This window comes from Gastrolobium bilobum, unplaced genomic scaffold (genome assembly GCF_033153095.1).
Source record: "Gastrolobium bilobum isolate Gb01-03AN ecotype WA unplaced genomic scaffold, APGP_CSIRO_Gbil_v1 utg18211, whole genome shotgun sequence".
Taxonomy (NCBI): domain Eukaryota; kingdom Viridiplantae; phylum Streptophyta; class Magnoliopsida; order Fabales; family Fabaceae; genus Gastrolobium; species Gastrolobium bilobum.
In genome coordinates, this window is record NW_026896264.1 from 87,449 (window position 1) to 113,762 (window position 26,314).

General features: G+C 37.2%; 1 protein-coding gene across 5 annotated transcripts in view; it reads right to left on the reverse strand.

Moving 5' to 3' along the window:
• The window catches only part of LOC133298491 (uncharacterized), a 59,041-nt gene extending 44,592 nt beyond the window's left edge, over window positions 1-14,449 (reverse strand). For 2 of the 5 annotated variants that reach the window (XM_061497788.1, XM_061497785.1), the window contains exons 1-2: window positions 1,621-2,005; window positions 1,454-1,521 (exon numbers count right to left, since the gene is read on the reverse strand). In XM_061497788.1, the coding sequence (XP_061353772.1) occupies window positions 1,454-1,521; window positions 1,621-1,690 (138 nt within the window). In that variant the 5' untranslated portion in view covers window positions 1,691-2,005. Of the gene's footprint in view, window positions 1-1,453; window positions 1,522-1,620; window positions 2,006-2,742; window positions 2,941-14,365 lie in introns of those variants that run through there. The other 3 variants (XM_061497786.1, XM_061497789.1, XM_061497787.1) reach the window with 3 other exon arrangements.
• Between the last annotated feature and the right edge of the window lie 11,865 nt (window positions 14,450-26,314).

The following is a 26,314-nucleotide window of genomic DNA, read 5'->3' on the forward strand; positions in this document are numbered from 1 at the left end:
TTGTATTAGGTTTGGGCTTCTCACTTAAGCCCATTAGGGTCTCTATATATTGTAACTCTTTGTATGAGCTTAATACACAACATTATTATTTTTTATTCAAGTAAAAGAAAATATCAAACCAAACAAATATGACATATTTCCAAATTCCTGGTATTCCTTTATGATATCCCATTTTTCCTTATTCCATACTGCAACAAAATGTTTAGATTTATAAATTAAACTAGTGTTCACTACTTAAATAAAAGAATAATTTCAGCAATCGGCGGACAGAGGTCAAAATTGCAAGTGCTTATCATTTTCTAGAAAGGAGTATATGAAACAAGTGCTTATCATTTTCTAGAAAGGAGTATATGAATGAGCTTCCTAAATTGTCCTAGCATGAATTCTCCTCTTTTTTGCTTGGTGCAAATGAGTTATTCCAATTAGCTTTCAGCAATTTATGTATGAGCGCAGAAGTGGACAGTGCAGTCTATCTTTCTAAAACTGTACTGTGACTTTTGGTATGGGAGAAGAGAAAGAGAGGAATGTGTATAACATATCTTTGAGCATAATGAAAAAGAAAGGATCATAATATTTCATTGAAATATTTGTAAAAGAGGAAAAGGTTCTACTGACTTAAAAATTAACCCTATCCCACTATATGTACACTCCAATAGTAATATCATCAAAAGAACCTCTACTCTACAAATGATGTACAAGGAAAACCAGTCAATATGCATGCTATGACATCTGTGCCTTTTTTCCCTCTGACGCAGCCTACATACTTATTACACACATGATGAATAGGCAACTTTTTGACATGGCATAGTCTAGGTTATGCTAAAGTTTAAAAAGAAATCCTTTCCTTTTGGTTTTCCCATCCAAAGGGACTATTCAAGGGTTTTAAAAACCTAATTTTCTCCATTTTACCTGCCATCATTGTATACCTGTTGTATGTCATTAAGGTTCTTACTCAAATTATTGTAAGAATTCAAGCAATGATTTCCTATTCTCCTTTTCCTCACTAAATTAAAGTTACACATAGAATTGGGCTTTATCATGTGTTACACATAGAAATTGAATAATTTAATGAATCTCCAAATGACATGTAACAACATAGTGCGTAAAGCTAACTACTGTTTGTGTGTCTGCAGTCAATAAGAAATAATATTCCAAAGCTGACAACGAAGAAATGTAAAAACAAAAAATCCATCACAAGCAGTATTTTTTAAGTTTATAATTGCAAGCTAGTTTGAACTAGTCAAGCTAAGCATCTTATGTTGAAGTTAAGATCGGCACTGGCACAGTTAAAAATCATCTCAGTCACACCAAGTCTAGCAAAGAAACTATTTTCTGCTAGTAAATTATATATCCAAACATTAATTCATCTATGGAACAAAATAAACTTGAAAATAAAAGCAGTAACGCAATACAGAAATGTGTTGAAGAAGTGAAGCTGAAGATCACAAGTTACCTGCTGGATATCTTCGCGAGAAACCCGTCTCACGGATCCACTTGACATGTCTGAAGTTCCCACGGGAACTGGACATAATAAATGTAAAAAATAATTATAAATTGTAGACTGGTTGAGTTTCACTACATAAAAACTGAAATCAACAAGAACCCAACAAGAGAGTAAACCTTGTTTCAGTCCTCTAAAGGTACAAGTGTCATCACTTTGGTCCTCTGATAAGAACTTTGGGATGCACATCCTAAAAGCTAGCTCAAAAGGTGAGAGTACTCAAGGCCTTATAAATTCCATATTAGTTGCTCATACAACCAATGTGGGACTTTAAGTCTCATACCTTGCAAATGGGATCCTAACATTCCACCACACTCCGCAGCCCCAACGCTCACGCAGGCTGGCTTTGTGCTAGTCTTTTACTAGCCTCAAGCGAACATTGCAATGCCGGCGTCACCACTCACGCCACTCGATTGCAACCGGAAGACACAGTGGAAGGCTCTGATACCATTTGATAAGAACCTTGGGATGCACTACCCCAAAAGCTAACTCAAAGGGTGGGAGTGTCCAAGGCCTTATAAACCCCACATTAGTTGCCCATACAACCAATGTAGGACTTCAAGTCTCATACCTTGCAAATGGGATCCTAACATCCTCCAAGAGCTTTGACATCAATTCACTCCTTCAATCATGAAAAATTAAATCAAAATCATCCTTTTGTGTACAGACCTCAAGACTGAGGGTCTAAAATTACATTCTCTATGATAAAAGGACCGAATTGATGTCAAATTTGTATATGTATGCCAATTGCGTAGGATCAGTAATTGACAAAAGATCAAGTTATTGTATGTTTTTTGGTGGGAATTTAGTTACGTGAAGGAATATGAAACAAAATGTGGTTATTTGGTTAAGTGGAGAAGCCGAGTACGAGAGTTTCGAGCTACGGCAAAGGGGTTTGTGTATTGTTATGGCTAAAGGTTATATTGGACAATCTTTAAACAAGATATAATGGAACTGTATTGTGACAATAAAACTACCAAAAGCATTACTCGTTATCTGGTTCAGCCTAATAGAAAAAGAACATTGAGATTGATTGTGACCTCATCAACGTGAAGTTAGATTGTCGTCTAATAATTAGTACTAATACTGTTAGAAATAATATAATATTAAATAGCATTGTGTTATTTATTATTCTGTTATTCTAGCAGGTTATTTGGGCTTGGCCGATTAGGTCATTTAACCTCTTTAAATAGAGGCCTTTTGTACAGTTCTAGACACAATTGAATACAATATATTCATACATTTTAATTTGGTACCAGAGCTCTTTGTTCTGGGAATTTTCGCTTCCTCTAACGCCGTGCGTCCCTCCGGCTTGGTTCTACACCACCTTCTACTGGATTAGTAACTCTTTCAAGTGTCGACTGAGGCACTTCTCAAGAAGGTTTCTTCTCAGGATCCTACTCAAGACACTGGTAATCATGTTGCTTGTTTTTATCAATCATCTCTTGGACCCTGGATAATAGACTCAGCTGCTACTCATCATCTTTGTGGTAATAAAGATCTCTTCACTTCACTTTCTTATTCTAATAACCTACCCTCTGTCACTCTTGTTGATGGCACTAAGGCTCCTGCTCGTGGAATTGGGGAAGCCAACCCAACTCCCCTTTTAACTTTGAGCCCTGTTTATTATATACCTGGCATTCCTTTTAATTTAATCTCTGGCCAGTTGATTCATTCTCTTTCATGTACTGTTACCTTCTCTAAACAATCCTTTTCTATGCAGGATTCAGGTACGGGGAAGACGATTGGAGCGAGCATTGAGTCACGAGGTCTCTACTATCTGATTGCACCACCTTCTCCAGTAGCCTGTTCTCTCACAAAGTCTCCTGAGCTAATTCACAGCTGTATGGGTCATCCAAGCCTCTCCAAGCTTCAGCATATGGTTCCTTTTTTATCCAGTCTTAAGTCTTTAAACTGTCATTCTTGTCAGCAAGGAAAGCACACTCGCTACTCCTTTGCTAATAGAGTTAATAAAAGAGCTGATGCTCCTTTTTCTGTTGTTCATTCTGATATTTGGAGTCCGAGTCGAACAATGTCTGTTTTGGATTTTCATTATTTTGTCACCTTTATTGATGATTTCTCTCGTTGCACTTGGGTTTATTTAATGAAAAATCGTTCTGAATTACTTTCAATTTATCAAAAAATTTGTGCTGAGATAAATACTCAATTTGGTGTTTCTATTCAAATTTTGCGCAGTGATAATGCAAAAGAATATGTGTCTCTTGAGTTTTCTAATTTTTTGGAGAAACGTGGGACGTCACACCAGACCACTTGTCCACACACTCCACAACAAAATGGAGTGGCCGAACGTAAGAATCGACATCTGGTTGAAACTGCTCGTACCCTACTAATTCTTATGAATGTTCCACTTCGTTTTTGGGCAGATGCTATAATCACCTCTTGCTTTCTCATCAATCGCATGCCCTCTTCCGTACTCAATAACGAAGTTCCACAGTGTTTTATTTCCAGAAGCACCTTCCTATCCTCTACCTCCACATGTATTTGGATGTACCTGCTTTGTTCATGATCTTAATCCAGGAAAAGATAAATTAACATCCAAAGCCTTCAAGTGTATTTTCCTTGGATATAGTCGTTTTAAAAAAGGGTATCGTTGCTACTCTCCTGATCTCAAGCGTTATATTGTCTCGGCTGTTGTCACTTTCCTTGATCAACAACCTTTTCATTCTATCCCATCTCAGATAACACAAGTTGATCAAGTTTTTATTATTCCTTGTCTTGATTTGTGTCTACCAGTTGCAGAAGACTCTATCCCGGAGGAGTGGCCCCTTGCCTCCATCCCTGAGGACCGTCCTTTTCTCACCTATCAACGTCGTCAGACTGCGCCTTCAGCGGATTTGACCCTTACAGACTCACCGCCTGCTGCTGTCGACTCTTCCCCTCCGGATCCTCCATCAGAAATTACTCCCATTGCCCTTCGCAAAGGTATTCGATCCACTCGTAACCCTCATCCACTTTATAGTTTATTGAGTTATGATAGACATTCTTCACCACATTTTACTTTTGTTTCTAGAATTTCGTCTGTTTCTATTCCTAAAACCACAGGTGAAGCACTCTCTCATCCGGGTTGGCGTCAAGCAATGATTGATGAAATGCAAGCACTTCACTTCAATGGCACATGGGATCTTGTTCATGCTACTCCTGGAAAGTCAGTTGTCGGTTGTCGATGGGTATTCACTGTCAAAGTTGGTCCTGCTAGCACTGTTGATCGCCTCAAAGCTCGTTTGGTGGCCAAGGGATACACTCAGATATTTGGTCTTGACTATGGGGATAATTTTTCTCCTGTTGCCAAAATGGCATCTATTCGCCTATTTCTTGCACTTGCTGCCATTCATCAATGACCTCTTCTACAGCTTGATATACTTGAATATAAAATAATATGTTGTGTATTGATCTAATTCAGAGAGTTACAATATATAGAGACTTAGCTTATATGAAAGGCCCAGACCTAATACAATCAGAATAATTACAGACTCTAATCATATCTAATCATATCTAATCAGACTAATCATATCTAATCATATCTAATATATTCTAACACTCCCCCTCAAGCTGGTGCATATATATTGTGAGCACCAAGCTTGTTACAAATGTATTGAACCCGAGGACCTCTAAGAGCTTTAGTGAAGACATCCGCTAGTTGATCAGAGGAGTTGAAGAAAGCAGTCTTGATTTCTCCTGATTGAATCTTTTCTCGAATGAAGTGACAATCAATCTCTATATGTTTGGTCCTCTCATGAAAGACAGAATTAGAGGATATATGTAGCGCAGCTTGATTATCACAGATGAGTGTCATGGGTTGTTTCTATTCACAAAGATGAAGCTCTTGAATTAACTGCTTTAACCAGATTAACTCACAGGTAGTATTTGCCATTGCACGATACTCAGCTTCTGCACTAGACCAAGCAACTATAGCTTGTTTCTTGCTCTTCCACGAAATTAAGTTTCCTCCAAAGAAAACACAATAGCCGGAAGTAGAGCACCTGTCCGAGGGTTATCCTGCTCAGCATCTGAATAACCACAAATTTCTGTATTTCCCAGATCTGAATACAACAAACATTTTCCTAGTGCTCCTTTGATGTATCGGAGGATCCTCACAGCAGCATCCCAATGTGAATCATAAGGGGAATCAAGAAACTGACTAGTCGTACTAACTGCGAAAGAAATATCTGGCCTAGTCACAGTAAGATAATTGAGCTTCCCAATTAGCCTCCGAAAACGTCCAGGATCAGATAACGGCTCCCCCTGTCCGGACAATAACTTCACATTAGAATCCATGGGTGTATCAACTGGTTTACTCCCCAACATACCAGTTTCTTCGAGGATATCCAGGGCATACTTCCTTTGACAAATAAAAATGCCATGTCTAGATTGCGTCACCTCAATTCCCAAAAAGTAACGCAGCTTCCCAAGGTCCTTTGTTTGAAATGCACTGAATAAATGGTTTTCTAACTGACAAATTCCGTCTTGATCACTTCCGGTGAGAATGATGTCGTCAACATACACTAACAAATAGATGCACTTGTCAGGAGATGTAATCCTATAAAATACAGAATGATTAACTTTACTGCGGATTAAGCCAAACGCCTGAACGGCAGAACTGAAGCGATTGAACCATACTCGAGGAGATTGCTTGAGACCATATAAGGATTTTCGAAGACGACACACTTTTTTAGACTCCACTTGAGCAACAAAACCAGGTGGTTGCTCCATGTAAACTTCCTCTTGCAAATCACCATGTAGAAAGGCATTTTTGATGTCAAGTTGAAGGAGTGGCCAGTGACGAACAGCAGCAAGGGCAAGAAATAGGCGGACTGACGCCATCTTAGCGACCGGAGAGAATTTATCGCTATAATCAAGGCCAAAAATTTGAGTAAAACCCTTGGCAACTAGGCGTGCCTTGAGTCGATCAACATGACCATCAGGTCCAACTTTTACAGTAAACACCCAGCGACAACCAACTATAGACTTCTCTGGAGGAGCAGAAACAAGGTCCCAAGTGCCATTGGAATGAAGTCCAGTCATCTCATCAAGCATCGCTTGGCGCCACCCTGGATGGGAAAGTGCTTCACCTGTGGTTTTAGGAATAGAAATAGAAGAAAGACTAGAAACAAAGGTGAAATGAGGTGAAAAAAGACGGTCATAGCCCAAAAAGGTATAAAGAGGATAAGGGTTTCGAGTAGTACGTGTACCTTTTCTTTGAGCAATAAGAAGAGCCTCTGGTGAAGAATCCAGAGGGGAAGAATCAACTGCAGGGGGCAATGAATCAGCAAGAGTCGAGTCGACAGGAGGCACAGTTTTACGACACTGATAAGTGAGAAGTGGACGGTCCGCAAGTATTGAAGCAATAGGTTGCTTATCTGGAATAGAAGTACCTGCAGCTGGCAAAGACAAGTCAAGAAAAAGGACAGTAAGAACATGATCAACCTGTGACAACTGAGATGGGATAGAATGAAAGGGTTGTTGATCAAGAAAAGTGACATCAGCGGAAACTAAGTAACGCTTAAGATCTGGAGAATAATAACGATAACCCTTTTGAAGACGAGAATAACCAAGAAAAATACATTTAAAAGCTTTGGATGTTAACTTGTCCTTACCAGGGGTGAGATCATGAACAAAACAGGTACAACCAAAGACAAGTGGGGATAGAGGTTAGAGAGGAATATCTGGAAGCAATAAGTGATAAGGAATGTCATTATCAAGCACAGAAGAAGGCATACGTTTGATGAGAAAAGAAGAGGCAAGGACTGCATCGGCCCAGAAGTGAAGAGGAACATGCATGTGAATAAGAAGAGTCCGTGCAGTCTCAATGAGGTGTCTATTCTTACGTTCAGCTACTCCATTTTGTTGTGGAGTGTGAGAACAAGTAGTTTGGTGTAAAATACCCTGTTTGGCTAAGAAATTAGAAAAGTCCACAGAAACATATTCCTTAACATTATCACTACGTAAAATACGAATAGAGGCACCAAATTGAGTATGAATTTCAGCAGAAAATTTTTGATAAATAAAAAACAACTTAGAACGGTTTTTCATTAAATAGATCCAAGTACAACGAGAAAAATCATTAATAAAGGTAACAAAATACCGAAAACCTAAAACAGACACACTACGACTAGGACCCCAAATATCTGAATGAATAATTGAAAAAGAAGCATCAGCTCGTTTCTTGACTCGATTAGCGAAGGAGGAGCGTATGTGCTTTCCTTGCTGACATGATTGACAATCTAAAGTATGAAGACCGGACAAAAGAGGAACCATCTTCTGTAACTTGGAAAGACTAGGATGCCTGAGGCGACTGTGGATGAGTTGTGGAGGATTTGTGAGAGAACAAGCAACGGAAGGACTCGGCACAACCAGGTAGAACAGACCCCGTGACTCATGGCCCACTCCAATCGTCTTCCCCGTACCCGGGTCCTGCACAGAAACAGAATGATTTAAGAAATTGACAATACAGTTAAGAGAGTTGATCAATTTACTAACAGATATTAAATTGTAAGGGATGTTATGAATGTAATAGACCGATGTTAAGGTCAATGAGGAGGTTGGACAGATTTGTCCAATTCCATGAACAGGAGCCTTAGTGCCATCAGCACGGGTAAAAGAGGGTAAGTTATCAGAACATGTAAGGGATGAAAATAGTTCCTTATTACCACAGAGGTGATCAGTAGCACCTGAGTCAAATATCCAAGGGCCAAGTGATGCAGAATGAGAAACACAAGCAACGGGATTACCAGTTTCCGAAGCAGAGGCCTGAGACTGAGGAGAGACCTTTCTGAGAAGAGTCTGGAATGCTGCATAGTCTTCAGAGGAGAGAGAGACTGTACCATTTGAAGCAGAATCTGATTGAGCTATATTAGCAGCATAAGAAGGTCGCAGGTGAGGGTACTTTGTGTAGCAACGTTCCTCATAATGACCAAGTTACTGACAGTAATTACAACGAGGTCGCTGACCACGTTCGACTGGGGCTCCTGGGCCACGTCCTCCTGGGGCTCCTGGACCACGTCCTCCTGAGGCTCCTGGACCACGTCCTCTCGGGCCTCTACCATGACCACGTCCACCTCCAATGTTCCCGCGAAAGTCAGTACGGGAAACTAGAGCAGTAGAATCAACAGCAAAAGATGATGCAGGAGCAGATTTCTTATTCAGATTCAGAAGACGTTGATACGTCATTGAAAGATCAGGCTCCCCACTAGTCAAGATAGTATCCCGGACATTATCATATTCTTCAGGGAGGCCAGACAGTGTGGCAACCATAAAGAGGCGTTCCACCTGTTTCCGATATGCAGTAGCATCAGTAGGGTAAGGCAACATATCCAAATATGCATGCATCAAAGATCGACTTTTGCCAACATATGTCTTCATCTGAATGTCGGATGATTTGCTCAGTTCCATAAACTGAGAGATGATGAAATAGAGCTGCTGAACATCATTAGTGTAGAGGTTTTTTGCTTCCTGCCACACTTCAGTACAAGTTTGAAACGAATAGAAGATGTCCAAGATAACTGGATCAATAGATTGCCAGAGGATGCTCAGAAACTAGTTGTCGATCTTTTCCCAATCAGACTTTTCCTCCTTAGGGACATCAGTAGACTTAATCGTGAGGTGGCTCCCATGTGCTTGTCCAAAGAACCAAACTCGAACAGAGGTGGCCCAGTTCTTGTAATTAACAGAACCCTTCAATTTTGAAGAGGTAATGGACCCAACATTGGTAGAGATGATATTGGAAGAATTTTTTATAGGAGGAGGTGGAGAATTGACCTCCGAATGAACAGAACCATCTGCTGCCATAATAAGAAATCAGAAAGATATAAACTGAGTAAATAGGAACGAACCTGATCACCGATCAAAAAGGGGTGCGCGCAAAAAGTCAGACCCACACCAAAACAACCACAGGTCCGGAAAGAGCAGGAGCTGGCAAGCTTCTCTGTCCAAGACCGGCCGGAAAAGGGCTTACACGCCGGCAGAAGGTGGCGCGCGAGGCCCACAAGCAGAGGAGCTTGGAGGCGCGTGAGAGCGCGTGGGAGGTGCGGTTCTGACCGGACCTCCACAGACCTGGTCGCCGAGAAGAGACGGTCCTGATCGCGTGAAGTTTGGTCAGAAAAGTCGCCGGAAAAAGTCTCCGGTGGCCTGAACAGTGATTCTGGTGGGCGGTGGTTCCGGTGGCCGTCGGAGGTGCTGATGCGTTTGGAAAAATTACTCAGAGGCTGTTTACAGCCCTAGATGTCTTTCCAGAAAGACGCACGAAAGAAAGAGGACTACTAAGCAATGGGCTTAGGTTTTAAAGCAAAAACAAGGTTTCTAAGCGGAAGCGAGGGTCCCCAGAACGAAAGAGCTCTAGTACCAACTTGAATATAAAATAATATGTTGTGTATTGATCTAATTCAGAGAGTTACAATATATAGAGACTCTAATGAGCTTATATGAAAGGCCCAGACCTAATACAATCAGAATAATTACAGACTCTAATCATATCTAATCAGACTAATCATATCTAATATATTCTAACAGATATCAAAAATGCATTCTTACATGGTGACTTGCAAGAGGAAGTATATATGGAGCAACCACCAGGTTTTGTTACTCAGGGGGAGAATTCTGGAATGATATGTAAGCTTCGTAAATATTTATATGGCCTGAAGCAGTCCCCTCAGGCTTGGTTTAGTCGCTTTAGTTCTGCTGTTCAATCCTTTGGCTTAACCAGAAGTAAAGTCGATCATTCTGTCTTCTATAGGCATAGCTCTTCTGGCCAGTGCATCTATCTCCTGGTCTATGTTGATGACATCATTATTACTAGCAGCAATCAAGTTGGGATTGATCAGTTAAAGAAGTACTTATTCAATCAGTTTCAGACCAAAGATCGTGGCAGACTTCGATATTTCTTAGGGATCGAAGTGGCACAGTCTAGGCAGTGCATCTCCATTTGTCAGAGGAAGTATGCACTGGATATCCTAGATGAGACTGGTATGTTGAGATGTATACCTATTGATACACCTATGGATCCTAATGTTAAGTTGTTACCCGGACAGAGGGAGCCATTGGCAGACCCTGGTCGTTATCGCCGATTAGTTGGAAAGTTGAATTATCTTACTGTGACAAGACCAAACATATCTTTTGCAGTTAGTATGGCAAGTCAATTCCTTGACTCTACTTGTGACTCCCATTAAGATGCAGTTATCAGGATTCTTCGATATATCAAAAGAGCACCAGGAAAGGTTTATTATACACAAATAAAGGGAATGCAAAGGTATCTAGCTATTCAGATGTTGACTGGGCAGGTTCTCCTTCAGACAGACGATCCACCTTGGGGTATTGTGTTCTCCTTGGAGGAAACTTGATCTCTTGGAAAAGAGAGAAGCAAATTGTGGTCGCAAGGTCAAGTGCAGAGGCAGAATATCGAGAATTGGGAAATGCAACATGTGAGCTCATCTGGCTAAAACAATTGCTTAAGGAACTACATCTCTGTGAACAGCAGCCCATGAAGCTCATTTGTGACAATCAAGCAACATTGCATATATCCTCTAACCCAGTCTTTCATAAGAGGACCAAACATATAGAAATTGACTGTCACTTTGTTAGAGAGAAGATTCAAACAGGAAAGATAGAAACAGCATTTGTCAATTCCAGTGATCAACTTGCAGATGTTTTCACCAAGGCTTTGAGAGGTCTCCGAATAGATCATATATGTAACAAGCTGGGAGCTTATGATATATACGCACCAGCTTGAGGGGGAGTGTTAGAAATAATATAATATTAAATAGCATTGTATTATTTATTATTCTGTTATTCTAGCAGGTTATTTGAGCTTGGCCCATTAGGTCATTTAACCTCTTTAAATAGAGGTCTTTTGTACAGTTCTAGACACAATTGAATATAATACATTCATACATTTTAATTAATACATTGAGGAAAATAAGGGATTCAAAGCCTTTCAAAGTCTATACTAGAAAGCTTAGGATAATTGAAAACTAAGGAGATAATAAGCGTTTCAGTACATTAGTGTATTAATTAGGCAGTTATGTGTTAATAAGACAGTTATTGTCCTGTATGACACTTACTGGCCGTTATTTCTACATGATGATAAGATGTTTCCTCTGTTTGGGGAAGTTGTAAGTTTTATGTTAGGAAGTTGAGGGTTGAGAATAATTCTCAGAGAAGGAGAATTCTCTTTGAAGAGGAAATACCTCTGTATTGTTGAATTCTTCAATTAATCAATCAGTGTTTCATAATCAGATTACTGTTGTTATTCCATTGTTACTGCAATCTTTGGACTGAGGAACCAAGGGTCGTATCAACTACTTTATATGTTCTTTCCGAACTTTAGTTGGAAGATGTGTTGACAAAGGGGTAGCTAACAGAGAGGTTTCAAGATATTACAAGCTGGGAATGATGGATATCCATTTGGAGGAGGGAGATATCTATTCATTGTGTATGTGGATTCTATGGTTATGACATAATTATTGTAGATGCTACTATTAGGATAGATCCTAAATTCTATTCCTTAAATTTAATTCTATTCTAGGAAAGCAATTATTTCCCTAAGCCTATATATAATTTATAGACATTTTGCACAGAACCATTATCAGAAATAATATTCAGCATAATTTTCTCATTCAAGTAAATCCAAGGGGATTAACTCAATACTTCATATCACTAAATATAATTTTCAATGTCCAACTTTTAAACTTACATCTTCTATATATAAATTAATCATAATATTTCTTTTAAATTGTACGTACGAATGGCTAGGTGAAGATTCTAATTGACCACCTCCACATCAAGACATGAAACTTACTTATGAAAGAGTAAAATGCTTCAGGAGGTGTTAGATAGAGCACCTTAGCTTCGACACACATCTCAAAAATATCTCATAACATCGTTATTGTATCTTAAAATAGTTTAAAGTATGTTAATTGATCTCTTAGGAATAGGGTCAATATTTCTTTATATTTCATGATTTATTTCCTTATTTAATTAGGATTTGAATTCTAAAGTTAGTATAAAAAGATATTAGTTCTTTGCAGTTTGTTCATATAATAACATATCAAATCAATACCAATTTCATATTATTCAATCTTTATTCACTCTTTTCTTCCTTCCATACCTAAATCCTTATAATTTCAACAAGGTACCCGAGCGGTACCATCCTCCGTGATCTATCCCATCAATATTCGACCATAGAATTTTCTAAAATCTAAAACTCTATTGTAATGATATTGTTATCTCCACTTGAGTTTCCAATAACACATCAAACCAATACAAATTTTGCACCTTTGTCCCATTCGCACTTCTTCCTACACCTCTACACTTAAGCAGGCCAGTGATTTTTCCAGAAGCTTGATCATAACAGGGAAGATGATATTCTCTACGCACAGGTTGGGATCACATAGAACTTTGTTATTTTCTTCATTCAATTCTAACAATAATTGGGGCTTAGGCAAGCAACACAGCTTGACAACCTCTAAGATCTGTCTCTTCAGCTCTGTTTTAGGCCAAAGTCACGTCCTCATATACATTTGAACTCACCTAAATTCTGTACTTGCAGTTTTTGCATTACATTCTAAGTTTCTAACCTAGAATCTTCCTCTCCTATGACAGTCATATCTAGATCAATTTACTGAATTGGCCAATGACTTCATCTACTGCCCTACTATCTCTTGAATTCTAGTGCCAGTACTGCTCTTGAACTTGTAAGTTCTTTGTCGGCCAAATCCTCTGGATTTTGCCCGTCAATACCAATGAATTTTTTCTTTTCTAATGCCAAGATCTCAATAGTTATACCTCGTTCATGCATCCATTGTAGCATAATTTAATCAATGATTTTGCAAGATTTTTTGATTCAATCACACACTAAGACAGATTCCTTTGCGTTTCCAATCTTGTATAACAATGTTATGGCTCCTTTCCATAATGTTTTGATACAAAATTAACTATGCCAATGCAATATCATTCCTCTCCTATTTATACACAATAAATACATCTATGTGGGTAAAATCCTCTAACTAACTAACTAAATAAAAGCAACCTCTAACTTATAACCTCCTCTACAAACTATCTTATTCCTACTGTAATTCATATCAGAAGCTTAGTTCTCATAAAAATTATATTGCATAAACATACAAGTTAAGCTATAATATGCATCAAAACTTAAACGCAAAAAGGCGTGGGGTATGTACACCGTGACAGTTAAAAGAGTATGGAATCCATAGCGTGTGCTTAAACCCTTTATTTATAGAGGTTTACCTAGATGTAGAGTTCTGATAGGAGTAAGATTGTTGGGGAATAGAATAAGTAGTCTTATAACTTATCTCTTAGTCATAGGATACGGGTCCTATTCTTATCTTTAATCTATCACTTGTTGTTATGTGGTTGACATGTGCCATGGAATGGATCCATAACAAATAACGGATACAAATCAATAAATTGAAGAGAAGTGCGAAATTGTTTTCACCAAGTAGCTGTTAAACACGAGACACCCACGATATTGTTTTACAGCCAAATCACACTTGGTAAGTTTTCTTCGCGAAACCATTTGGTGTTATTCAGAATTTCCATTAAATTCAAAGGCTCCCAATACCCTCACGAATGATCGAAACCCAAAAAAAGTAAAAATAAAAAGAATTTTTAAAAAAAATCAATAGGTAAACAGAAGCAAAACAAAGAAAGACACATCAAAACCAAGTTCTGACGTGCTTTTCACATTATCGAAACTGCTAAAAATAAAATAAAAAATAAAAAAACAGAGAAAAAATAATAGTAAAGCACAAAATCCAACCAATCCATGTTCAAGAAGAGTTCGAATCAAAATAAATTAAACAAAGAGATTAAAATTTTAAAACGGGAATGAACCTTTCTGAGGGAGAGAGTGAGATATCTGCAGGGCGAAAAAGGTGGCAGAACTTGAGTTCTTCTGCTTTTGGATTTATCAGATTTTGACAATTATATCATTCATTATTTTATTTTATTTTATTTTATTTTATGTTTGGTGGGGGCCACGGTTAGAATTGCCCAAGTGGTTTCTGGAACATGCAAAAAGAGACACGTGCCAAAAGAGAAATCCCCGTGGGAATCAGATGAGTGGGGATTTTTACATTATTGCCACTTGCCACTGTTGAGTTTCCATTGTTGCCAAGTGGTTTCCATTGTTGCCACTTGCCATCGCATTCATTCTCATTGACGTTGAGCTTACATTGCTGATTTGATAGGTGCAAATTAACTTTAAACGTGATCTCATCTTTGAACTTCATGGAATTAAAGTTCTGGTTAAATGTATAATTGATTAATAATTTCGTTTAAACCGAATTGAATTTTCTACTAAAAAATTATAAAAAATAGAAGGTGATGAAAATATGAATTTAATTTTTGGTAATTTTGAAAAGAAATAAATAGTTATTCTGTCCAGATGACAGAGATGTCTAGCTCAAGGCTAGTAGATCGATATTGGATCGAGTTCCCTCTCTAAGATATTTATGAAGTAAATACCTTGAGATGACAGATTACTATACACAACTGATAACATCGTTAGCCAAAGGAGTGATGTGTGTGCACAGGGACACTATATATGTGAGAGAGATTAGATCATATATGCAAACTTTATCTCCTATTTATATAGTTTTATCTGCGAGTATATGAGTTCTGGGCCACCTATTCACAAACTCAATTGTCCTCTTGCCCAGCTGTTATGTGATTGTCCTTTGTTGGACCTCTAAATATATAAACTTTATATAAGTCCATAATAGTTGCCCTCAACCCAATAGCTTGGTTGTCTGAGCTATTGAGGTGTATAATATCCTTGAGACCATATCTTTTACCCAGCTTATAATGGCTGAGATGTCTTGTTTGCGTAACTTGGATTAAATTCCAAAATATCACATTCCTATCTTCAATCTTTAGCTGAGTTATTTTTAAGTTTTGCTCCAAATTTGCTTTATCTTCATTTTATAATCATATGTCGTCACATTCTCATGTAACTGTAGCAGTCCCCCCCCCCCCCAAGTTGAATAGTATAACACCTCACATAATTGAAAATGCATTATTATGATTGAATTGTGAATTAGAGAGTTTAATTGGTGAAAATCCTGAAATTCGGATAAAAATACCCCCGAAAGGCAAAATAGTAATTTGACAATTACTGAACCCTAAAATTATGAAATAAAATAATTAGACATTATTTGGTAAAAATAATGATGGATTTGGATTTAGAATGAAATTTGGAAGTGGATAGGCATTTTTTTCGAAAATTGATGAATAGTAGTTTTTAGCGGATGACATACCGTAGTATAAATTTACTGAGAATCTCAAAAATGATATTAATACTCTAGAAATGAATATATGTTGAAAGAAGTGTTTAGAACCAAGAGAAATAATTATTTGAATTATTTGGGGAACTTTGATATTTTTGGAAAATACAATTAGTTTTAGAGGCAAAAAAGGAATTATGCAAAAATTGCCCAGATCTTTAAACAGTGTATTGTGACAATATTAAACTATAGTTGTGCATCTTGAATTTATGAAATTACCTAAGTCTTGAAATTAATTAAGATTTTAAGAAGATTAATTAAGTAAATTGAATTTAGATATTTTGAAAAAAAATTAAAAGGTCAAAAAAGGTGGTTATTTCTAATTGATCTTGAAATTAGCCTTAAGAGGACATTTGGTAGAGGGGATATTTTTTTACCGGGAAAAGAAGATTTTCGAGAATAAGGTGAGAAATTTTTTTTCCCAGGTAAGTTACGAAAAGGTGTTTGGTAGGCCAAATTTTTTTCAAAAAAGTTGAATTAATTTTACTGATGCTATGTTTAGTTGATTATAAAATATTGATGGAAATTTGAATCGAAATGACAAAATTACTCATTTTTACACATTTGCTGATATATTGTACAAAGGCATTTTTTGTCTCAAAATGTGAAAATGAGATTCCCAGTTGGTGGAGAAAATATATACCATGGGTTAGGGGTGTTCATCAACCAATTCAAACCGCGGTGACCGAACCGAAAAATCGATAACCGAATAAACCAAAAATTGAAAACCGAAAAAAATTGCAAATTTTAATTGGATTGGATCGGTTTTCGGATTGGTTGATGAAAACCAATCCAATCCAAACCGATCCAATATATTAATTTCCCTTTACCTACTTGGGTCTCTTTCCAATTGTAGCCCAAAAATTTCTAAACCCAAGACCCATTAACCCATCAACTAAACCCAAAAAAAATATAATCACATCTCATCAACAAAATTTCATCTATGTAGAGCTTCATATCTCATATTCCAAAAAAAAAACTATATTATAGTTTACTGATTCTTTTGTATTTCAAAATAAAATAAAATTACAAAGCCAATATATACAAAAGATGTTATTTTCACAATAATCATGAAATAAATTTTTGGATTTTCAAAAAATCAAAAACTGATCTCATCCAATGGATCGAATCGAATTTGAAAAAAATCCAAATCGAATGGATGATTACATGATCAAACCGAAGGGATTGAATCAGATGATTTTTGCTTCCAAAACCGATCCAATCCAGACCGCGAACACTCCTACCATGGGTGAGATCGATTATTTTTCCCCATGTGTAGTTAAAAACAGGATTGATGGGAAAAAATTATCCTGAGATAATTTTACTATTACTCATACCAAACATGGTAAACAAAAAAATTCTCACCCCACTTTCCCAGGATTTCTCCCAAAATACTCATACCAAACACCCCCTAAAAGCTCATCTTCTTACTTCCTTACATATGATGCCCGAACCTACCATTGTCAAGGGAGCCTGATTTGTAACTTTTTATTTTGACACCGAACAAGAAAGTTACAACATAAAAAATACCCGAAATCTCTTGGTGATCAAAAACCCTAAAAGAATTCCTTGAGAAAAGGAGTGTATGAAGTAGCCATTGTTGGTGGCTTTTGTTGCTTGGAAGCTTGTATATTATTCTCTGGAAGTCTAGGAACCCATTGGTGGTAAGATTTCTCAATTTACTTAGTATTTTTTATGGATCAAAATTTTGGACATAATATAATGTGTATGTTGGTGAGCATGGTTACAGAGGTTTTATGGCTATGTTCCTTTGGAATTTATTGTTCGTATGGACAAATAATCGATAGAAATGTAATAAAAATTTAAGTGAGTTTGGTGTCAACACTTAGACAAATTTTCAAGGATGAAAGAATGATGATTTGTGAAATCTTTGATGGATGATGTAATTGATTGGTGGTTGTGTGAATCATAAATTATGAAGTTTCAAAAGAGTTTTAAGTATATGGATTGGTTGAAAAATCATTTGAATCCCTTGATTATACATTCGACCATATTGGAATTTTTAAGGGAAAATGATGTAAATTGTGTTGTGGCTTGATGGAGAGTGTTTATGTTTAATGGTGATTTGGTTGATGTGGTTAAACTATGATTGGAGTGATTGAATTCATGAAAAATCTTCCCTAGAGTCTTTAAAGTAACTTTCGGCCTTATGGTTTTAAAAATGATTGAAATCGTTGTAAATTATAATGGAATGTAATTGTGGTGTATCATGGTGTGTAAGATGCTTGTGAATCAATGAGATTGGTTGGTTTGGATTAAAACACAAGTGGTTAGACTTTTGGACGTAATGGTCGTGAGCTAGGGTTTTTCTGAGAGTTGTTGTTTGTTTTTGCTTATGTATTCTCAAGAATGTGATTGATCATATTGTGGTATGATCATTGTAGGTTGACTCTCTTTGATCCAATCTTAGATGATTGAGCTTTGAAAGTGTGACACCCCAATTAACTTAACCGAAATGCTACACAGAACAATACAGATGCACACTTTATTTAATTAGAATAGCAGAAGACTTCTTATAAGTATCACAATAGTTCTCTTGAAACTATGTGATTAATTAAAAAAATTCATTTGTATCCTTTATGTTTACAACGATACAATAAACTATAAAGTCCCATAACTGCATAGAATTAAAACTGACATCAGATTGTAACAACTATCAATTTAGTAAAAACGGATAGCATAACCTTTGTTTATCGGACTATCTAAATTCTCATAACCAATACATGTATATTCATATTAACATCTTCATAATCTATCCATAGATTCTTACTTACTCTCAGCAAACTTGAAATATATAGATATACTTCATTGTACGTAACATATCCAATCATTTAACTACAAAATCTCATATCATTTATATATAGTTGTGCCAACGATATCTTTAACTTAAATACATAATTTATCTGAGGCATAGACATACATGCATAATCCCAAACATTAATCAATCACGCTGCTCCTGATGTGACTTGTAACACCCTGTCTGCAGCCGGTGTATTAACATACAAATGGTACTTAAAGTGCAGCTTGCAATGGTTAATCGCAGAAGCAACATATTCTTTTATTTAAATACTCAATGCTAATCCTTATGGTGGATTAACTTTTCCTATTAATAACAATCATTATGTAATTGCAACACTAAAATAAAACCTGAAATACCTCGTACTCATAAATAACAATTCAAAAGCATCCATAACACATGGTGCTACAATACATATACTCAAGTGAACAAATAACAAATTATTTAGTAGTGGCATAGACAACCCTTATGTTCACATCAAATAACAACATAATCCATCAAGTCTAGTCATAATAAAGTCTCATCATGGAAGAATGAATAATCATAATATGCATGACTCATAATAATAACGAAATCTTTATGCTGGCTTCTTGCCTCTATCAGTGTCCATCTCACGAACATCATCTCCTGAAAATGTGTCCCAAAAAGGGGTGAGATTTCTAACATAAATCTCAGTGAAACAAGGGGTCCTCCACCCTAAGATCACTTATAGGTATAATATAAGTTCTAAAATAATGCGGACAGTATATAAAGAAACAAACTAATAACAAGATAAGGGAAATGGCTATACCAGGCTATTTATAGCAGTAAACAATGCAATATATAAAATAAGCATGCCATGCAATATATCAAATGAATGTGCAATGTCGCATATGTTCATGTCATGTGTGTATGCATCCTACTGGCCAGAAAATAAAAAGTAGGGATTACGTACGTCTACAACCCATAATACAAGGAGTCCATCATGTACCTCACACACGGAGTTACCATCTTGCATGTGGCCCGACATGCTCAGGGATTACCGTCTCAAGTGGAATACCCCACATACATATACATATGGAAAATGCACTATATCATAATCCAGCTTAACAGCATATTCAATACTCAAAACATAAACAAATATAATTCTATAATCCAGCTCAACAAGATATCCAATGCTTTTAACATAAACAGATATAAATTCCAGAAAACATACTTTGCATATAAACCAATCCCCCATGGGGTTTGGCGGAAAAAGCAACGGATAAAACCGAGGACCAAAAGCTTACTTGTACCGTAAAGTCCTCTAATACCAACTCAGTATTAACATGTGTTAGTACATAGGTGTCCTAGAAACAATCTGAGAGTCAGATGGATCCATGTACTTCTTTATTAGTTATGAATAAATTTTATGAATAAAAGCATTATTTATCTTGTTTCATATTGCATGTCTCAAATATTAAATATGAGTAACTGGATAAAGCCCTTGGAATGGAACGGATGTCACATTGAGGATCTGTGATAGAGATCACGATCATGAGGGCTCAATGACACCACACGTCCATTGCCGGAAATATGTTCCTAGTCTAGAGATCCCGATAATGGACATTGGTTATCTCGGGTAAGACTAGCACGACTCAGCTACTTGCATGGAGATGCAAGGTAGAGAGTCCTCGTGAGCTACAGACATGGAGATGTCTTAGCTGACTCGTGGGTGGACCTATTGGAGAATAGCTCGCACTGAACTGACCCACAAAGAGACACTACAAGGAAATCTCACAGATAATATCAATAGGTAATGTCTCTTATTATTTGGGTCTATCTTTCCTTAGACCTGACGTTGTCGTATAGACCTGTGCTTTGGAAGGCTTGCTTTTGATTGTATATCTTGTTTGCCTGAAAAATGGAGACTCGTAGGTATACTCTTGGACATGCCCTAAGGACTCAGGCCTAGTGCGACAAGCTAAAGGAATTCGTCAATCTCTGTGAGAGATTAGGTTATCCATAGACCGGTGAAACCAGGATGACATTTACGGGACTCAGAAATCTATGCATAATAAAGGAGTCATGAGATGGCCCGCTCTTTAGAGTCCGTAAATGAAGATTTTCTGTTCGGCAAAAGCTAACCCTAGACCGCAAGGGTTGATACGTTTTCCTTGACCTAGGTCAATGGATGGATAACCGAGACGAAAAGACAATTCACATGGTAACCAAATAGGTATAACAGGTTAATCATTCGATGAACTCAACTAGCTCTGGGACAACAAAGCATTGCCAGTGCTCTGTGTTGTCATTAGATGGATTGGGCCTAATGGGCCCAATCTCATTTATGTCAGTGGCTATGTTGGGCCTGATGGGTCGTACACAAACACCTTAAGTTGTCTTAAATTCTAGCATATCTGTTTTGGGCCCAATAAGGCATAATGGGCCTAAGTTGGAAAAGCCCAAATATTGGGCCAAGAGAGAGTATGTGGTGTAAGAACCTGCACCGTTAATTAAGGAAATTAATCAGTTAATTATGAGTTTAATGAGATAATTCCATAATTGACCCTAATAATTATTATGAGGCTCTAATAATTATAGTAATTGACTAATAATATTGAAAGTCGCTTTTCTGACGAAAAGTGCAGATACCGGTTCTGCTAGTCGGTATAAATGCGTACCAAAAAAGTATCCCGAAAAATTATAATAAGTACATGATAATTACTAGAATAATATGTAGGACTTGTAAAATGAGTTTCAAGTTAAAATAATGAGAAATGGTACCAGAAACTGGTACTGGCTATGAAAAGTGCGTACCGGAAAGGTGTTGCGAAAAATATGAGAAAAATATGATAATTCTTGTAAAATTGAGTAGGTTAAGAATCCTGAGTTTGGGATTAAAGTGCTAAGCGTAGCAATTAAAGTTAATACTGTGCGTTTATTGTTTAAGTGACTATATATACTAAAGTATGGCCCAAAACCCTAGGCCATACATTTCTCCTACGTGAGTTTGCCGAAGGTGTGTCACCAGCCACCCTATCACCTCCTTCTCCTTCCATTTCTGAGTTTGAGGGCTTTGGTGAGTTGCCTAACCTTGATCATGAGTTTAAATGATTTAAAGGTGGTGTCTTTGCATGTAAATGGGTTAAGCAAGTAACTAACATGTGTATGAACCTGTATAGACCTAAAAAAGGAGTCTTGAACGCTTTTAATTGGTAAAATTTGGACCTTTGGTGGATATCTTCGCGAAATACAGAAACTGCATTCTGTCGCGAAATATCCGGATATTGGGTCGATAAATATCCGGATATTGATATCCGGATATGGTATCTGGATATTGATATCCAGATATGGGGTCTTTGATATCCGAATATGCATATCTGGATATGGTATCCGGATATTGATATCCGGATATGCCCCAACATATATCTGGATATTCTGGGATTTCGAGGAACAGTAAGGTACTGTTCATACAGAACTGAGCTATGGGTTTGTGGACCCTATTTTGATGGAGTTGAACTTCTGTAAATACTTAACTAAGTCAGAATCAAGTGATTAAGGGCTTATGGCTTTGTGGTAAACCTTAAGACGTAAAACGTAAAAGAAAAACGTAGTCTTTATGTTTATGTTATGGAGCTATGAATGTTGATATGCTTGCTGGTTCTAAATCAGATTGTGATCTGCTGTGTTTGGACATTGAGCTTGTGTGGACTTGACTTGGATTGATTGCTTAAGAGGTAAGCTTTCGTGTCCTCGGTTTAGCCATGTTGTGGTTCCACCATGTCCCATGGGGGTATGGTTATATGCATGCTGTGTTACATGCTTTGGATATTTGAAATGTTGTTGAGCTTTATGTGTAATGGCTTTTAATATACATGTGTTGTTCCATCTTGACGGTAAGCATGAATATGTGGCGTCATACAAGACAGTGATCCGGGGTGGATTCAAGTAGCATTTTGCACTATTTGTGAGTATTAGACGTATATAAATCCTGCATTTCTCTGGCCAGTAAAATAGAATTGACACACATGACATGATTATCTGCTGCATTGCACTATTTTAGAACTGTTGATGATAAACTGCTTTTGAACTTATATTGCACATGTAAGTGAGCTTGGGGTGGAAGATCCTTGAGGACCCATTGCCTTACTGAGATTTCTTGTTTAGAGATCTCACCCCACGTTTGGGGAATGCTTATTTCAGGTTCAGGTAGTATGGGGACTGATGCCTCTGGCAGTAGGAGGCCAGAGCTTAGTTGATGATTATTGTTGTTATATGTTATATGCTGGCATGACTGGATTGGATGCTGTTTATGTTTCCCGCCTTTATCATTATGTTGCTGTTGAGTTGAGGCTTATGTGGGCTTTGTTACCTTATTTGGGGTGAGCATGAGAGTTGTCCATGCCACCATGTTGTTAGTACTTTTGAGTTGAGTTGTATAAACTGCTAGTTGGTCCGGTCTACGCGTGGTAGTTCCGTGACTAGAGACATACTTATGTTATTTAATTAATGAGGTATTCCAGTTAGCTGTTTATTGCAATATACATACATGCGATGTTTTGAAAAAGATTAAGTAATCAAGTTGGTAATGATTAATGACATCATAATTGAAAAGAAAAAGATATTCCGCATTTTTAATTAAACGCAGCTTAATACGATAGTATGATAACATTACCGTATATATACGGGGTGTTACAGGTGGCATCATGAGTCAAGTTGGACTTGATCCATGATGTAACCTAATAAATTTAAATGTTAAATTAATAAAATTAATTTGAATTCTAATTTCGAATTTCGAATTTGAAATTTGAATTTAAATAAAATTAATTTAAATTCTAATTTTGAATTTTGAATTTGAAATTGAAATTTAAGTATAGTCATTAAATTAGATTTATTGAAGATGGAGAAAATAAAAGAAACCAATCAATTAGATTGATTGGAAACAAATCAATTGCATTGATTGACCAAAATTAAGGAAACCAATTAATTGAATTAATTGACTGAAATTGGGAAAACCAATCAATTGGATTGATTGGATAAAAATAAGAAAATTACCCAATAAGATTAGGATTTGATGAGGGCGCTGATTTGACCTAGTCTTAGGTTAATGAGTTGCCACATCTATATATAGCCCCTCTTCTTCCTTAGTTTTGTATCTCTTCTTCTTCTCTAATTTTCTCCACTGAAACCTTAGCCAACACACACATCAGTGTGGCGGCCATCTCTCTCTTAGAATAACCAAAGGCACTACCCAATCTCTATTCTTCTCTTGAGTCTAGCAACCTCCATTGAAGGAGATTGGGCATTCAAAGAAGTGTTCTTCTCTTACAAGACAACAAGGTGGTGTGGATTTCCATCGGAAGACTTGTGTTCTTCAAGTCTAAAGAATTGATCAAGAACGCATTTGATCAGGAATAATAATCCGAATAAAGGTATCTACTTTAAACCCTAACATGTCTATTGCATGATTCATGGGTTAAACATGATTGAGGGTGGGCAAAGGTTGCTTCTTCTGCATAAAAAATTTAAATTTTCCCTCTTTTATGTTCATGGCCTACAAAAGGCATCTTACAAGTGGCATCTTACTGTTGATAATGATCAACCCATCTTTTAATTTGATCTTGCGGTCTCAGACGGGGATTAAAGGAAACGGTCGTTCTCTTAACCCACTATGGAAATTCTTAAGAAGAATAGCCCTAGGTCAATAAGAAAAAAGGTCATTGACTTAGACAAAATAGTGGGAAGGGCCATTTATTTGAAGTCTTTAGTAATATGGTCTATTTATAACAATATTAATTATTTTATTTTTACATCCTATTTAGCTTAATATGTCGGGTCATTTGTCTCTACGTACTATTCTCGAAACGAACAAGTTGACCGGTCCTAATTTCGTGGACTGGTATCGAAACGTTAGAATTGTTCTGCGGGCCGAAAAAGTTGCTTATGTCCTTGACGCTACTTTACCTGTTGCGCCTAAAGAAGGGGAAGATGGGTTCGCGGAATTTGATTTCTAGGCCCACAAGCAACACATGGATGATAATGTGTTGGCTTGTTGCATCATGCTGGCATCCATGTTACCCGAGCTGCGTAAACAGCACGAGCATATGGATGCCCCCTTCATTATCCTTCATCTTAAGGAGTTGTATGATAAGAAGGATAAGCATGAGAGGTATGATACCTCTAGGGAATTGTTCCTATGCAAGATGACTGAAGGCATGTCTTTTAACCGCCTGTCCTGAAGATGATAGCGCTCATTGAAAAGCTAGAGAGTCTAGGCTTCGTAATGGATGCTGAATTAATTAATGACTTAGTTTTATCATCACTTCCTCCTTCTTTCAGTGGGTTCATTATGAAATATAACATGCATTTGATGAATGTTACACTGCCTGAGTTGTTAAGCATGTTAACTACTGTTGAGGTGTCTATCAAAAAGGATAAGACACAAGCTCTTCTTATTGGTGGGTCTTCCAAGACCAAGGATAAGGGTAAAAGGAAAGAGCTTGCGAAGCCCAATCCTCTCAAGCCCAAAGGAAAGTCCAATAAGAAGACGGGCAAGGCCATAGGTAAGGGCAAGGATAAAAATGACGCTGAGTGCTTCTATTGTGGCAAGAAAGGCCATTGGAAGAGGAACTGTTATGACTACATCAAAGGTGTAATGGAAAAGAAGCATGGTGATGCTTCTACCTCAGGTATTTACATGATTGAGGTTAATTTTTCTTGTGTTAACCCGGCTTAATGGGTATTGGATGGATACCTGTTGTGGTTCTCACATCTGCAATATGTTGCAGGTGCTAAGGAATCCGACGAAGCTTGACAAGAACGAGGTGGATCTTCGAGTTGGGAATGAAGCAAGAGTTGTTGCATTAGCTATTGGAGATGTTGACCTTGTTTCGTGTACGGGCCTTATGCTGCATTTGAAGAATTGTCTTTATGTTCCTAACATTTCTAGAAACATTATTTCTATTTCTTGTTTAGAACGAGATGATTTTATATTTACTATTAAGAGTAGTGAATTTTCTATCATTATGAATGATATTGGTTTTTGCTACTGCTTCTTTGGTAAATGGCTTATATGTTCTAGAAATGGAAAATAAAGTCCTCAATGTAAATGTGAAATGACCCAAGATAGATAATAAATCTTATCTTTGGCATTGTAGACTAGGACACATAAACGAAACAAGACTATCTAGGCTACATGCAAATGGACACCTAGATTCCATGGATTTAGAATCCTATGGGCCTTATGAGTCTTGTCTAGCTGGGAAAATGACTCAGACCAAGCTCAAAAGGCTCGAGAGTCATAGGGCTAGTGAGTTATTAGGACTTATTCGCTCTGATGTATGTGGTCCAATGTCTATCGAGGCTAGAGGTGGATATTCCTACTTTATTACCTTTACTGATGATAGATCAAGATTTGGGTATGTATACCTGATGAGACATAAATCTGAAGCCTTTGAAAAGTTCAAAGAGTATAGGAGTGAAGTAGAGAAACAACGATGCAAGATGATTAAGACATTACAATCAGATCGTGGTGGCGAATATCTGAGCAACGAGTTTCAAGATTATCTAAAGGAGAATGGAATTCTCTCACAGTTTACTGTGCCTTACATGCCACACCCAAATGGTGTATATGAAAGGAGGAACCGAGCCTTATTGGATATGGTTAGGTCCATGATGAGTGAGACAGAACTCCCAAAATCATTTTGGGGTATGCCTTAA